Raw genomic sequence first — 13,837 nt, forward strand, 5'->3', positions numbered from 1 at the left:
ATGTTGAGACAGAAATAAATCCTGGTCTGTTTAACAGAGGAGGCAATTTTCATGGGACTGTTTGATTAGGAACTGGTCAGTAGCAAAACCAAAGAAGCTTTGTTCTAATTAAATAGATCAGCTTTAGAGCATGCCTTTATCCAGCAAAATGAGCTGAAAAAAATATTAGAAGCATTTCTACTCACTATTTAGGATGAAACCTCTGTAGCCTGCTTTATTTCCTAAAGTTTCCTGGAAAGAGTTTCCTGGAATGTGAGATCGTTTCTTCATTTCTCCCATAGAATGTGCATACACACACACATGCAGACAGACAAGCACACGCACACACACATTCACACAAATATGAATGATAAAAAAAAGAAGGGTAATGAGTATCTCCTGAAGTAACAAACACTCTGCTACTTCCGTGTGCTTTCATGTGTGCACGTAAAGGAAAAGGACCCAAGTAAACAAAGCTAGATTAGCAACAAGAAGTTGAGAGGACTTGAGACAACTTCCTCCCTTGTGCATTGGCAAGGAGATGAATGGAGAGAGCAGCCCTGGAGCCCAGTTCTTATTCTCAGCACCCAGGAGCTTCACTCTGGCTACCAATTAATGCCTTTCGTGTCTTTTTCTCTTGGCTTACATTGAAACTCCCAGCACACGGCAGCACACTGAGCTGTTTCGGCTGTCCCAGGCAAGCCCAGCTCTGGCTAAAGTGCTACTCAGGTGCCCTTGGCATCTGTGGTAGGTGTCTACCAAGCGCCCTGTCATTCGCGGGATGACATCAGCCACACTGGACCTTGATGCACTCACTCTCCCGCTTTCCCGTACACTTTTTTTTGCTGCGCCTTCAGTTCTTTCCCTCCTCCCCCACCTTCCTCCTCTCCATTTGCAGAGTTCAGAGCCCTCCTCCTGGGCTGCCACCCCTCCTTTTCCCCTCCTCTCTCACAGTCAGAGGCTTGAAAACTTGTTAAAAGCTCTCCCAGTGTTCCAAGTTAGAAAAAACTTTTTACGAGGTATCAGCACTTTTCTTTCATTAGTGGGGAAGGAAGGATGAAAAATACAAAGCAGCAGTAGACTTTTAAAGTTTAAATAGACAGGTCTGAGTGCCTGAACGGGCTCTTCCATTTTACTTTAACCCCCCAAAGAAGTTTTCTTATCCCGTTTCACTGCTGATCAGCAAGGGTAAGTGGCAAGTTTTCCTTTTTCATATTTCCTTTTTCTTCTTTTTGCATATACTCTTCTTCTTCTTCTTTTTTTTTTCCTAAAAGCACTTCTCCTCCTCAATAATTTTGTATTGTTTTTCGCAAGGTTGAATATATATGAAGTCCAGCTTTAAACAATATAAATAATTAAATAAAAAAGATATAACTCCTCCTAAAATGTTAACTTCAAGTTCCTAGGTATTATTTTTTGTTTTCTTTTGCAATATATTTACACCTTTCTTTGAATTTATAGTTTTTCAACTTCTAACCTTGTTCCATAAAGAAAGTGGTGAAATTCTGACTGCAGAGCTGGGTTGCAGACTTGTTGCTAGTGTGCTGGCAAAATCGCTACTATCTGTACTTACCTAGCATTAAATGAACCGCTTTAAAGAAAAAAATATCTCGATGCGCTCCAGTCTCTTCTGTTGATAACAACCTGAAGTTCGTAACAGTGAGACCTTCTTCTGAGAATGTCCCATTTCTGCCCCACACATTTTGCTTTCCCATAGAAATCCTGAGTGATGCAGAATAGTTTGTACAGAACAAGGTTCTTAATTAGGTGCTTTGTTAAGTGCTGCTGCTACCGAAGTGGTGACTTCACGTGGTCTTCCTGATCATTTTTCCCTCTTCTTTTAAAATAGATGTGATGAAATCCAGACATAGGCTAAGGACTTTTAACCTAGTTTGTATATAGTTACTCTGTTTTAGCAACCTCAGTAAAGGATTTTAGCAAAGGAATGTAAGATATCATGATATGCCGTACCACGTTGGCAGTGTCTGTGAAAGTCTTGGGTGGATATAAATGAAAGTTTTCTGGGAAGAACTTAGCAAGAATCGTCTTAAATGTGTCATACTTCCAGTATGACACATTCCCTTTATATTACCTTGAAGGCTCTAATATCAAGATGTGGAGGAAAGGAATGCTTGAGCAATGCTTCTCTTTTGGAGAACTAAAAAGCTTTTTAAATTGTAGTACTTGCTATGGTTCCTTTTTGCTGTTGTTTTCTGCCACTTGCCAGTAGTTAAAGAACAACGTGAGGAAGCAGGAAAAAGAACCTTCAGTAGAAATAAGAAGCACAGGATCTATCTTATCAAGTAGCACATTCTGGAATTAAACAAGAATATTGTGTGCTTATGTGTGTCCTCACATTTTGCTGCAAGATAACTAGCGAGCCTTGTGAAGCGGCATACTTATGAAGGATTCACTTAGATTTTGGCGCATGAGATTCATGAAAGTCTGTGGTAATGGTAACAAAAAGTAGCTAAGGAACACCTTCTGTCTGACTTCTGTTTGTGTGAATGTGCATGGAGAAAGTTGGAGGACTTGTGTGAAGTTTTCATCCTGCCATTTTTAACATCTGGACAGCACACCACAGCATAGAATTCAAGCCTCTACTCTAGTGAGATGTTTACTGAAGTGTTTCCTTCAAAAACTTCAAAGCCAAACACTGGCACCGAACCACAATACCTAACAAACACAAATAGGAGCAGGGTGAGCAGCTACTGAGTTCAAAAGGAAGAGAGGGACACAAGGGACTTGATTTGTGACATAACTCTGAATTATTATACATGCAGAAGCACAAACAGATTAAACATTGTAGAGTTATTGCAGCTCTCGTGTAATGCGAGCCTGAAAAATTAATTATATTTTTCTCTGACATAAACATTAGTTTAGGTGAAGGAGTTCCTGTGGGCATAAGGACAATTAGATGACATTGAGCAATATGTCCATTTCATCACTGCTCCCCTTCTCCTGTTCTCTGGTATCCTGCCCAATGCTACCCACCAGTGCATCTCGGGTGGAGGCACCTGCCTTATGGTTTATACCACACGCACTTTTCAGAATTCCATATTTAAAAGCAAGCATTAACTGCAGAAGGCCTGAGTCCCCCTCAAGTAATTAAGTTTCTTATCTTAGTTTCAAAGTGAGTTGCATTGTGCTAGGAGAAGGGTGAATTCGAGCAATAACATAAATGATGAATCTGGCATGTACAATGACAGAATGCCTAAGGAAATGCTTATGGTTGCTTATGGACCTTTTGTAACTATGATTTAAAATTAACTTAGGTAGAGGGAATGCAGCATGTGATAGGCAAAGGCTATGGGGGAAGATCCACTAGTGAGGGGTGAGTGCCTACCAGCAGATAGCCCAAAAGGCAAACTGTTGTGACATTTTAAATTCCAGTTACTGCAACCATTTAGTGTGTAATCTTTGTCCTGTGGATGAAATGAACTCAAGTTCATTTGCAGACCTATGGGATGAGTTTAATTTTTCCAGGAGAATATCTGAAAAACATTCTCTTAATGTTAATAGGATTTCGTAAAATAGTTTTCCCTTTTCCAATCCACTTAAACAGTATCAGTTGCACATCTTACCTGCCGTCTCTGTAATCTGGCCACTTTGGGGAAATGCTAAAGTTGGCTATTGTCCAGAATCTTCTTTTTTATTATTATTTTTATGGGTATTTCAAGCACAAGCTTTTGTAGGACAACCAAGGATTTGGCTAATTTCCCAACTGCTTCAGCTGCACAACCCCATTTTAGATCACATTCTGACCCTTATTGCTCTTCCATTCACCAGCATATGACCTTCTGACACAGTAGTCAGACCTGAGAACATTTCCACATTCTCCCTGGCAAATATTCTCCCTGGCAAATATGAACCAGATGACATGATAAATGCTGTCCATAAAAAATAAGTCTAGAATTTCTTAATTGTGGCTTACAAATCAAATTTCTTATATATGTGGTCATCCAGAACTGATGCAGATAAATGCTATCTCCTGCTGTTGTATGGCTTTTTTCCTGTCTTTACACACACACAGTAGAACCTGGAACAAATCCATCTTTTAAAGAGTTGCTAGGCCTGTATTAGTCCATCCCAGAAAGGATATAGTACTATAAAGCAATAATCAGTATAACCTTGCAAAACTCATATTCTCATAATCAGGCATATCCCTGAATTCCTGAAGTACTGAAATGATACTAATCTATCAGATCAATTCGTGTTTTTCAGTGGACTCACTTAAGAAGTTTGGAAACGCTAAGAGAAGTTTACATGCAAAATGCTGAAGAAATATTTCTAGACGTAATCTTCCATCCATTTAAAACTATTTATAATGCTGGAATACTTTAATAGTTGCTTGATATAAATACCCTCTTTATAGGCAGTAAATAAATACTGCAGTCAATTAATAAATGACTCTTTCGATGTCCTCAAGTCAGATCTGATGAATGAATTTTCTCTACAACAAAAAAAGTACTGTGTTTCACAAAACAATAGAATTCGCTTAAGCAAAGGAATAATACACTTGTGCCACCACAAGGTTATCTGATTAACAGTACAATGTTATGAATTGATGTGGGTTTTTTATCACGGTCAAATGCTAGTGTGTAACTGATCTCTTAAAAAAAAAAAAAAAGTTGCTTTTCAAAACTATGTATGAGTAATTCAAGCATGGAATGTTTCCTCGTGGAGTTTATATTGCCAGAGGATATCAATGAAACTTAGCAATTTCACATGCTGAAGCAGATTTAAAAAGAGGTTCTAAATTCTCGAAATATTACTGTTGTGGGGTTAAGTCAGTCAAAACTGAAGTAAGTCATTTTACATTATTAGACCAGAGTGGAGGGTAATTAAAAAACAAACCTCGTATAACCGCCTAGAAATAACATGTCTTCTGTTTTCTTAATCAAACCGCCAATCTGAAATAACATTTAGACAGTAAAAAAATACATTGAATGTGAGGAAAGTCTGTTAATTCAGTAGTTTAAAGTCATCAGAAAGCTGTCTAATTAAATCAAGAACTTATTTCTTGAAAAAGGCTTCTTCTGTCCACTTCCACTTCTAGGACATGGAGAAAATAGCTTGCCTTTAGAACAAACTTCACATATTGTATAGTTACAGACTGTTCTCTGTTTTAACAATCTCAGTTGGAGAAGGAACGCCGCCGTAACATTGCATTCCAGCCTTTTCAGAGACCTCCAAGCTCTTGTGCCTGCCTCTTTTCTATCAACCTGAACCAATAAAGGCAAACAAATCTTTCCCTCCTGGGATGACTAAAGCTCTGAGTGACTAAAAGAATATGTCAGAGATAAACACACCATATATCCCTCCGCTGAAGCGTCCAGATTTTAAAGTCTAAAGTAGGGCTGATCCTTTGATGGGACAACATTCATGTGAAGAACTAATTCTGTGAGGAAGGGTCTGAAGGCGACAATAGGTAAACTTCCTCCACATGTGAGAGCAAGCCAGACCAAGTGTGCTGAGGAAATGGCCCTGAGATATTTTTCAGGGCCTCAAAGATAATTGACATCTCAGAGCTATCAGAGCGAGCACTTTAAACACTTGCCTTCCATTATACTCGCAGACTTTTTCCTATGAGAAAACAAGAAGGGATGGTAGTTTTTTGTTTGGCATCTATTGTTATAATTAATCTTGCCAAATTTAAAATCCTGTTTTTCCAGTGACTCATTACTTCTTGAAAGAAAGTATCTTTGGTATTAAAAATTCCTATTTTATGAATTACAAGCATTTATTCTTATTTTTTAAATAAATGACCTTCACTAAGGAATATATCCATGATGCAATGGGAAGGAAATCATTTGAACATTATCAAAACTAAATACTGGGAAGAGATTACTCAGCATGCACAGGATAAATCTCTCTACCCGGCAGTACCTACTTTAAAGGGAAGCTTTGTGCTTATTGTTTCTCTTAGGTACCTGATTTCACATGCTTGATCATATGGGACAAGTTAGAATGTAAATTCCCATGTAGATAAGATTACCATACTCCAATTGAAAAAAAAAAAAAAAACATAGTGATCCTTGTTTTTTCTATGAATCAAGAAAATCAAGTAAAATACTTCATCTCACCTGAGATGATTTAAACTTGCCATGTTCAGCCCTTGGAATACGCACTGCATGAGTGGTGCATTTGTTGAAGGCAGCCAGAAGTTACTTTTAAAACAGAAAGAGCACATTTCCCTTTGTTCTTTACTAAATCTTTTTTTTCCCCCTTTCATAACAAAACAAAGAGATTTAAATGTAAAAAGACACAATTACAAAGCTGAAGCTACAAAAACCTAAGGAAGTCACAGATAACCAAGAAAGCAGTTCGTCTAATAGGGTAATATGAGCTTAGCCATTTCATGTATTTAGCAAGTACTATACCTTTTTAAAAGGATAGATAAAGAATAGCAACATAATATTGGTCTTTGTGCTGCAAACATTAATGTATAAACTTCATTTAGACATCAAATTTTATCTGAAATTGAGCATGCTATGAACTTTGTAATGCTAAGAACTATACTCTTAAATGTATTATACATCTTGTACTGATATACAAGAGCTCAGTTTAATACAACCATAGGAAATTTAGCATATGTTTTGTGATGATGCAATTTTAGGTATGCAACCCTAACATTAAATTAATACAACTTTTTGCGTTGAGATTGTGCAATGTTTTGTTCTGCTTTTCTCTTAAGGAGTGACTATAAAATTTATCATAAGTGATGCACATTCAAAAAAGAGAAATCTTTCATTTATTCCTAGCATACACAGGCAGTGCCAATACAAAATTCCACACCCTGATTAGCACTGAGTTACAGCTGTTTTACACATCAGCCAGATGTTATTGATCATTGAAATGAGATTGCCACCAAGGAATCTGGTTTGAGCAAAAAGTGGTGGCAACCGAAGGTCCTTATGGACTTCTTGAAAATGGAAGTAAAATTAGAAAGCTCTTTTTTTTTTTTTTTTGCTCTGAGACATTATATGACATTTCTCAGTGCACACAAATTAAAACAAAGCTGTACTCTTAGCATTGATCTGTGATTCAGTACAATAAAAAGTATCAAAGATCTCTCCTAACCATCACTATTTGTTTCTGTTTGTGTCCTTCTTTAGCCAGCATCCTGTGAAGATGGGTGACTGGAGTGCCTTGGGAAAACTTCTTGACAAAGTGCAAGCTTATTCTACTGCAGGAGGGAAAGTGTGGCTGTCTGTCCTCTTTATTTTCCGAATCTTGCTACTGGGGACAGCAGTTGAATCTGCTTGGGGAGATGAACAGTCTGCTTTTCGGTGCAACACTCAACAGCCTGGTTGTGAGAATGTCTGCTATGACAAGTCCTTTCCCATTTCCCATGTTCGCTTTTGGGTTCTGCAAATCATATTTGTGTCTGTACCAACCCTCTTATACCTGGCACATGTGTTCTATGTGATGAGGAAAGAAGAGAAGCTGAACAAAAGAGAGGAAGAGCTTAAAGTGGTCCAAAATGATGGTGTGAATGTGGATATGCACCTCAAACAAATCGAAATTAAGAAATTTAAGTATGGCATCGAAGAACATGGCAAAGTGAAAATGCGTGGGGGACTGCTCCGTACTTACATCATCAGCATCCTCTTCAAATCTGTCTTCGAGGTGGCTTTCTTGCTGATACAGTGGTACATTTATGGGTTCAGCCTGAATGCCATTTACACCTGCGAGCGAGACCCATGCCCACACAGAGTGGACTGTTTCCTCTCCCGTCCAACTGAGAAAACCATCTTCATTCTCTTCATGCTGGTGGTATCTTTGGTGTCTCTGGCCTTGAACATCATCGAGCTTTTCTATGTGTTCTTCAAGGGTGTCAAGGATCGCGTGAAAGGGAAAACCGACCCTTACTCTCACAGCGGTGCCATGAGCCCTTCCAAGGACTGTGGCTCCCCGAAATATGCTTATTACAATGGCTGCTCCTCACCCACCGCCCCCTTGTCTCCTATGTCTCCCCCAGGGTACAAGCTTGTTACTGGAGACAGGAACAATTCCTCCTGTCGTAACTACAATAAGCAAGCCAGTGAGCAAAACTGGGCCAATTACAGTGCGGAGCAAAACAGGATGGGGCAGGCGGGCAGCACCATCTCCAACTCACATGCCCAGCCCTTCGACTTCCCCGATGAGCACCAGAACACTAAAAAACTAGCGTCAGGACACGAGCTGCAACCCCTCACCATTGTGGACCAAAGGCCCCCCAGCAGAGCCAGCAGCCGAGCCAGCAGCAGGCCTCGACCTGACGACCTGGAGATCTAAGCTTCACGCTGCAATACTTGCTCAACTATGAAACGACGTGCATTGGAAGATGCAGTCAGTGCTGATCTTGTTCCAGCGGAGGTGGTACTTAACAGTCTCAAGCAGGAAATTTTAACAATCATAAAAAACAAACAAGCAAACAAACTTTTAAAAATACTTGCTGTTTTGGGGGAATGTGGGGTTGGTGTGGGGTGGTACAATACACTTTGGTATTTAATGTAGCTGGTTTAAAGAATTTAAATACTAAAAAAAAAGAAAAAAGGAAAAAGATAAGTAGTCATTACTAAGGTAGGGGGTTGGGTTTTTTTTCTAGAAAGGCTGTAAATATCTGAGTGTATGTGTATGTGTGTACTATTATGTTTGTTTCTAAAGAATCTTCTGTAATACTGAAACCCAATAATAACTGAACTCACATTTGTCAGGGTGAAGTGCTGCCTGAAAATGAAAACAGTTTTCCTATTCAACAGATAAAAAGACCAGGATTGCCTCTGATCATTTCCCTGTCAAGAACATTCCATTCTTAAAAAGTGCACTTTGAAGGTTAACTTTCCTGTATTGTCCTTCAGGTTGTTGAAAGGCTTCTGTGAGGATAATCTACAGCCTTTGAATCGATAAACTCAAATTTCAGACATGGCCCACCAGAAAAAAAAAAAAATCTTTAGTCACCTGCTTTTTTAACTCTTCATGCAGGTAGACTTTGTTACATGCATAAGTGGATGAATCCACACTTGTAGAACTAGCATCCACTCTTTTTTGCCTACAGCAATATTCATGTCCTGCTGCTTACATACTGTGTAATTGGTATCATATAAAAAAAAAAGTTTGCTACCACTTGCAGATTTAAGTATTAACTGAGGCAATCAACTGCCTTTAGTTAATTTTATCACACCTCTGTGTATGTTAGGAGTGTACATATGTGTGTGATCATGGTTTAGGAGGTATATGTATACACAAACACCCTCAGAAGCATACAGTGAGGAACATATGCACACAGAATATTTGCAGTTGACACTTTCTCATGAGTATTGTGAAGATGTGGGCCACAATGGTGTTTACATTCTCTGATTCCTTCAATGCAAGTGAAACACGTCATGTATTTTTTTAATTCTATATAATGTTATCCATATATCCGGAATGGATCCTTAAAATAAAATAAATAAAAAGGGCTCAATCCTAGATATCTTTCTCTGCAAAAACTCCCTTTTAAGACAGTGGGAGTTTTGCCTGAACAAAGTCTACAGGATCAAGCCCAAGATACAGCGAACCATGTTCCTGCTGGCATGAGTGATTTTCTTAGATAGAAGTTAGGGTTGGAAAAGACCCATTAGGTCATCTAGCCAATCTTCCCTGATAGATAATAATGATGCTTGAACGATAGAAGTTGTAGTACTGTAAGCAAGCTTTAGTCTTTTATGTGAGAAACTTAGAAGAAATGCTTTGTGCTGGTTTAATAATAAAGTGTGCCTACATGACTTTTGCAGTAACTGGTATTTTTCTTGTGCCACATATTCACATTTACTGAACTGTAATGCCCAGTCCACATGTGACAGGACTTTCTAGATGACTCTAGCAACTTTGGTGTTTACACTTAAATTTTGTTTGAAATGCAAGAGAAGTTGAAAGGATTTTTAAACAGTACAATTCTAGCTAATTTATTTGAAATCTATGCTCAAAAGAAATCTACCAGTTTCTTCAAATGCGTTGCCTCTTAGTTCAACACAAATTGACCAAGGAAATACATAGCTTGGTTTCATTTTGCAGCAACACAGATAAATGGTTTCATATAATACGATATATTAATGTGTTTGACATTCCATGTTAAACTACTGTTGTGTTCAACTTCATTGCATGTATGCAACCATAGTCCATCAGATCATGTTGTCTGGAGAATATTAGTCAATAAAGTTTTAATTTAGTATAAATACGTTTTCCAATTGTCATTCACTCTTTTATAAGTTCACATATCTTTTGTTCTAGTATTACAATCCAGCCTCCTCCCTTCCCTCTTCATTTTCCCCAGTCACATTTTATTTCTGCAATATTCTTGATTTAATCCATCTGGACCTACTTTGAATTGAAATTTTACAGAACTAGATATAGATACTCTCATACTACTGGAGAAATAAGAATCATGGTAACAAAAGATCACTCAACATGGGCCATGGAAACAAAAGATCACTCAGCATGAGCTACTGAAATACAGATCTTGCCTGAGCCTCAGAATATAAATATATATTTATTGGCAAACAAAGATAATAATAATAAGATACTACCACATAATTTTTAAAGCATTTCTTACATACAGCCTAGATCCTACATTATGAAATTGGTGCTTCTAGTTTACATTTTCCTACATAATCAGATGGTTTGACTGACAGTTGGCTTCAATTTCTGGAATGAAATCCTGTTTCCTTTAGAATCAAAGAGAGCATGCTATTGATTTTGGTAAGGCTGAGATTTCACACACTGCCAATTGCTTCCCTTATAGGTATCAATCCCTACTGAAGACCCACAATGCCTGACTTTTCTGGATTGGACTATAGAAAAAATCAACTTCTTTTTTATTTGAAATATATATACGTATATAAAAATCAAGCAGTGGTGGTCATGTTGCTACTTTCAAATGTGTTTGGTATTTTAAGTCCAAACTTCTTTTCCTTCCTACTAGTAAAGAAGAGAAGAATTAAGCAGAACATTACTAGTGAATTTACAGCTATTTGAGATACTACACAAGAACCAACACAAAGAATGACACTTTGATGTGTTTCTTAAATAATAACAATGAGTCATAGCTTTAAGGTTGGCTTGTCCTAGTTTGTCTGCACAAAGGGAAGAACATTCCAAGCATTTTGTGGGGATCATCCCTTTTGAAAGGTGGATACAGAAGCATCCATAGAAGGGTTCATCCTGAGACAGAATTTAGTGTCTCTTAGACAGACTGATTGTCAGGTACATCCCAAACTAGAGATTCACTTTGGTAGGAAGTCTTGGACAACTGATGTAAATTACTACTTCAGTTTACTCCACCCTCACAAAAATATTCCTGAGTTAGCACAAAATTACAGTTCAATTTTCTGCCTCATTTTTGCCATGTCTTCCCAGAGCTCTTCTCTTCTGGAGATGATGGTATGTCCATGCATGTAGAGGGTAAAGACATGAAACTCACTCCATTGTTCAGTAAAGACAATGGGTCATTTCTCTCACTTGGATTTGTATCTATCATCTGTGGCATCTTCTACACTTACAGAATTGTCACAATGATAAAACTGTGTGTACCATCCATCCTGCTGTTTTATATGCTTTCTCCCAGTATATCAATATGGAAATAATTTATGTCTAAATTTCAGTTTTCTGTTCATTTTGAGTAAAATGTGAAGATATGGTTGTTAATGCATATGTTTTTATCATCTCTAGAATGATATAACAGAGATAATGTAAAAACACATTTTCTTGAAAATTTTTAAGGGGAAAGAAGAGTCACAAATGAAGCAACAACAAAAAGACCAAAAAAATCAAAATCTCCTAAGCATTAAAAAATGCTATTGGTGTTTTGCTTAGAGGCATTTTGAAAAAAACAAGCTAGTTCATCCTAAATGATGCCTTCCCCCAGCTGTGACTTGAAAAGTCTATAAGGAGTAAAGCTTAAGGAACAAAAGTTAAAAACAACCTAACATCTATTTGCAGATCATGTAATTTCAAGGTATTTTAAATACATGAAGCACACTGAAAGTTCTTTTCCTAATTTAGAAATTATGTTTCCATACTTAAAATGAAAATTAGTATAGACTATAGAAATTGCTTAGGAACCACAATAAGGACTTGCTACAAAAGGCAGATCCCCTGAAATCAATCATTTTTTAAACTATGCAGTCATTTACTCTTTTAGAAAAAAAAAAAGGCTGTCTGCAATGCTGCTATATTCCACTGGTTCACTTGCCCATCACCAAGTTGCTGTTTCCCTCATAATTTCTCTGCAACTCAACATCAATTCAAGAAGAAAAAAATACTAATGTAAGGGTTAGAGTTTCTGAACTAAGATCTGGAAAGAGAACCAAATCTGAAGTTACTTGAAGTGATCAATGTGGAGTAATGGATATGTCAGACAAAAGTATTCACCAGTGTTTGTGGTGGTTGTTTCTACTTCATGGAGTCAGGTCCACTTCTAATTCTTTTAATTCCTCAGCAATTCCTACTCCTCCATTTTTCCGGGTTAAAAAATATATATGGAAGAACATGGAATTTACCTGTCTCTACAGACTTCTTTTCTCTCTACTTTAGAAACTTAATGCTTTAGTTATTGCTAATCCAAACCTAGTAGGACTAGCCACGATATTTTTTGAATCTACCATATTATACAAATGTTCAGTTTGACAACTTCCTTTCAAGATGTTTAAGACGTTCCCCTTTCCTTCTCATGCTATTCACTCCAGTCATTTGCAGTTTGATCTACTGGAGAATTCTGACCATAGACCTGGTGCATATGACCGATTGGAATTTCTCCAACAAAACTTCCTTGCCAGCACAGGAGGTAAGGTCAGAAGTATAAACCATGCATGAGAAACCACCGTCTATAGGCTTTCTCTGGCACAGTCTTTTGGAAGTATTTGAAGGTCCTCTGTTTTATTGCAATTTATGATCAAGACTAGTTCTATACAAAATGGCTCCAGAAACATGGGACTAGAAGATCAGCTCTACAAACAGATGAGTGCCTTTCTCTGGCTTAAACCACGTGTTTTTTTGACTGTGCCTAAGGTCATATTCACACCCAGACTCTGTCAGCCCTGGAAACTGTGTCAGATGAAAATTACATGATGCTAGTGCATCACTACATTAAAACAGGAAGAGCCTCTTGCTTCTTGTACTTATTCAAAAGATATTCTGATAGACACAGGAAAAAAAATGCTTTTCTTAAACTTGTCTTTAATGTTTCCTAATGTGCAGTACTACCAATGGAGACGCTGAGGCAGTATGTGACTCTGTGACATTATGCACATTTACCTGCTAAAGATTAGGCAGTGGTACTATGCCTACAGACTGTTTAAATAATTGCTGAGCAGTTGCTACAACCAACCACCTCCAAAATGGCTACCCTCAGTCTTCCCTCATGGTTGCCAAAATCCTGCATTCAGTTTACAGACAAGCTTGAATTTGCAATGCAAAGACAAGCATGTTTCTACAGAGATCATTTGGTGTTAACTCCTTTTAAGTGTGTAAGAAGCGTAATGCGAAAGCTAGAGGCCAAGATTCTGGGACAGGCTATACTGGGTAAGTAGGGTACAGTAAATGTAGTCATCTGATCAACATTAATGGCTTTCTGGTGCTATGGACTCTCCTGACATGTAAAAAGGCTTAGTCTCTACTCTTATACTGAGGTGAAGTGAATAACAAAATGACACACACGAGCTTTGACTTGTATGAAAGGAAAAATGTTCAGACATTTAAATTGCTCTTTGAAACAAGCCTAGACCACAGCTGCATACTTCCCATTAGAACTGACAGGACAGTGAAGAAAATATTCGCATGAGTTCCTGGTTTTCTCTAATTTAAATCAATGTAAAAGTTCTTGATTTCAGACATA

The 13,837-nt window shown here is 37.8% G+C and overlaps 1 protein-coding gene across 1 annotated transcript; it reads left to right on the plus strand.

The window, feature by feature from the left end:
* Positions 1–936: 936 nt before the first annotated feature.
* On the plus strand, positions 937–10,181 carry GJA1 (gap junction protein alpha 1). Its single transcript, XM_010225995.2, has 2 exons — positions 937–1,167; positions 7,098–10,181. The coding sequence occupies exon 2, from the start codon at positions 7,114–7,116 to the stop codon at positions 8,257–8,259; it is 1,146 nt and encodes a 381-aa protein (XP_010224297.1). The 5' UTR covers positions 937–1,167; positions 7,098–7,113; the 3' UTR covers positions 8,260–10,181.
* Positions 10,182–13,837: the final 3,656 nt, after the last annotated feature.

Source organism: Tinamus guttatus, unplaced genomic scaffold (assembly GCF_059628265.1).
Source record: "Tinamus guttatus ecotype Peru unplaced genomic scaffold, ASM5962826v1 Tinamus_guttatus_pri_ptg000141l, whole genome shotgun sequence".
Lineage (NCBI taxonomy): Eukaryota > Metazoa > Chordata > Aves > Tinamiformes > Tinamidae > Tinamus > Tinamus guttatus.

What these genes read in the sequence shown, in the direction of transcription:
- GJA1 (XM_010225995.2), top strand. Translation starts at nt 7,114, where the DNA reads ATGGGTGACTGGAGTGCCTTGGGAAAACTTCTTGACAAAGTGCAAGCT.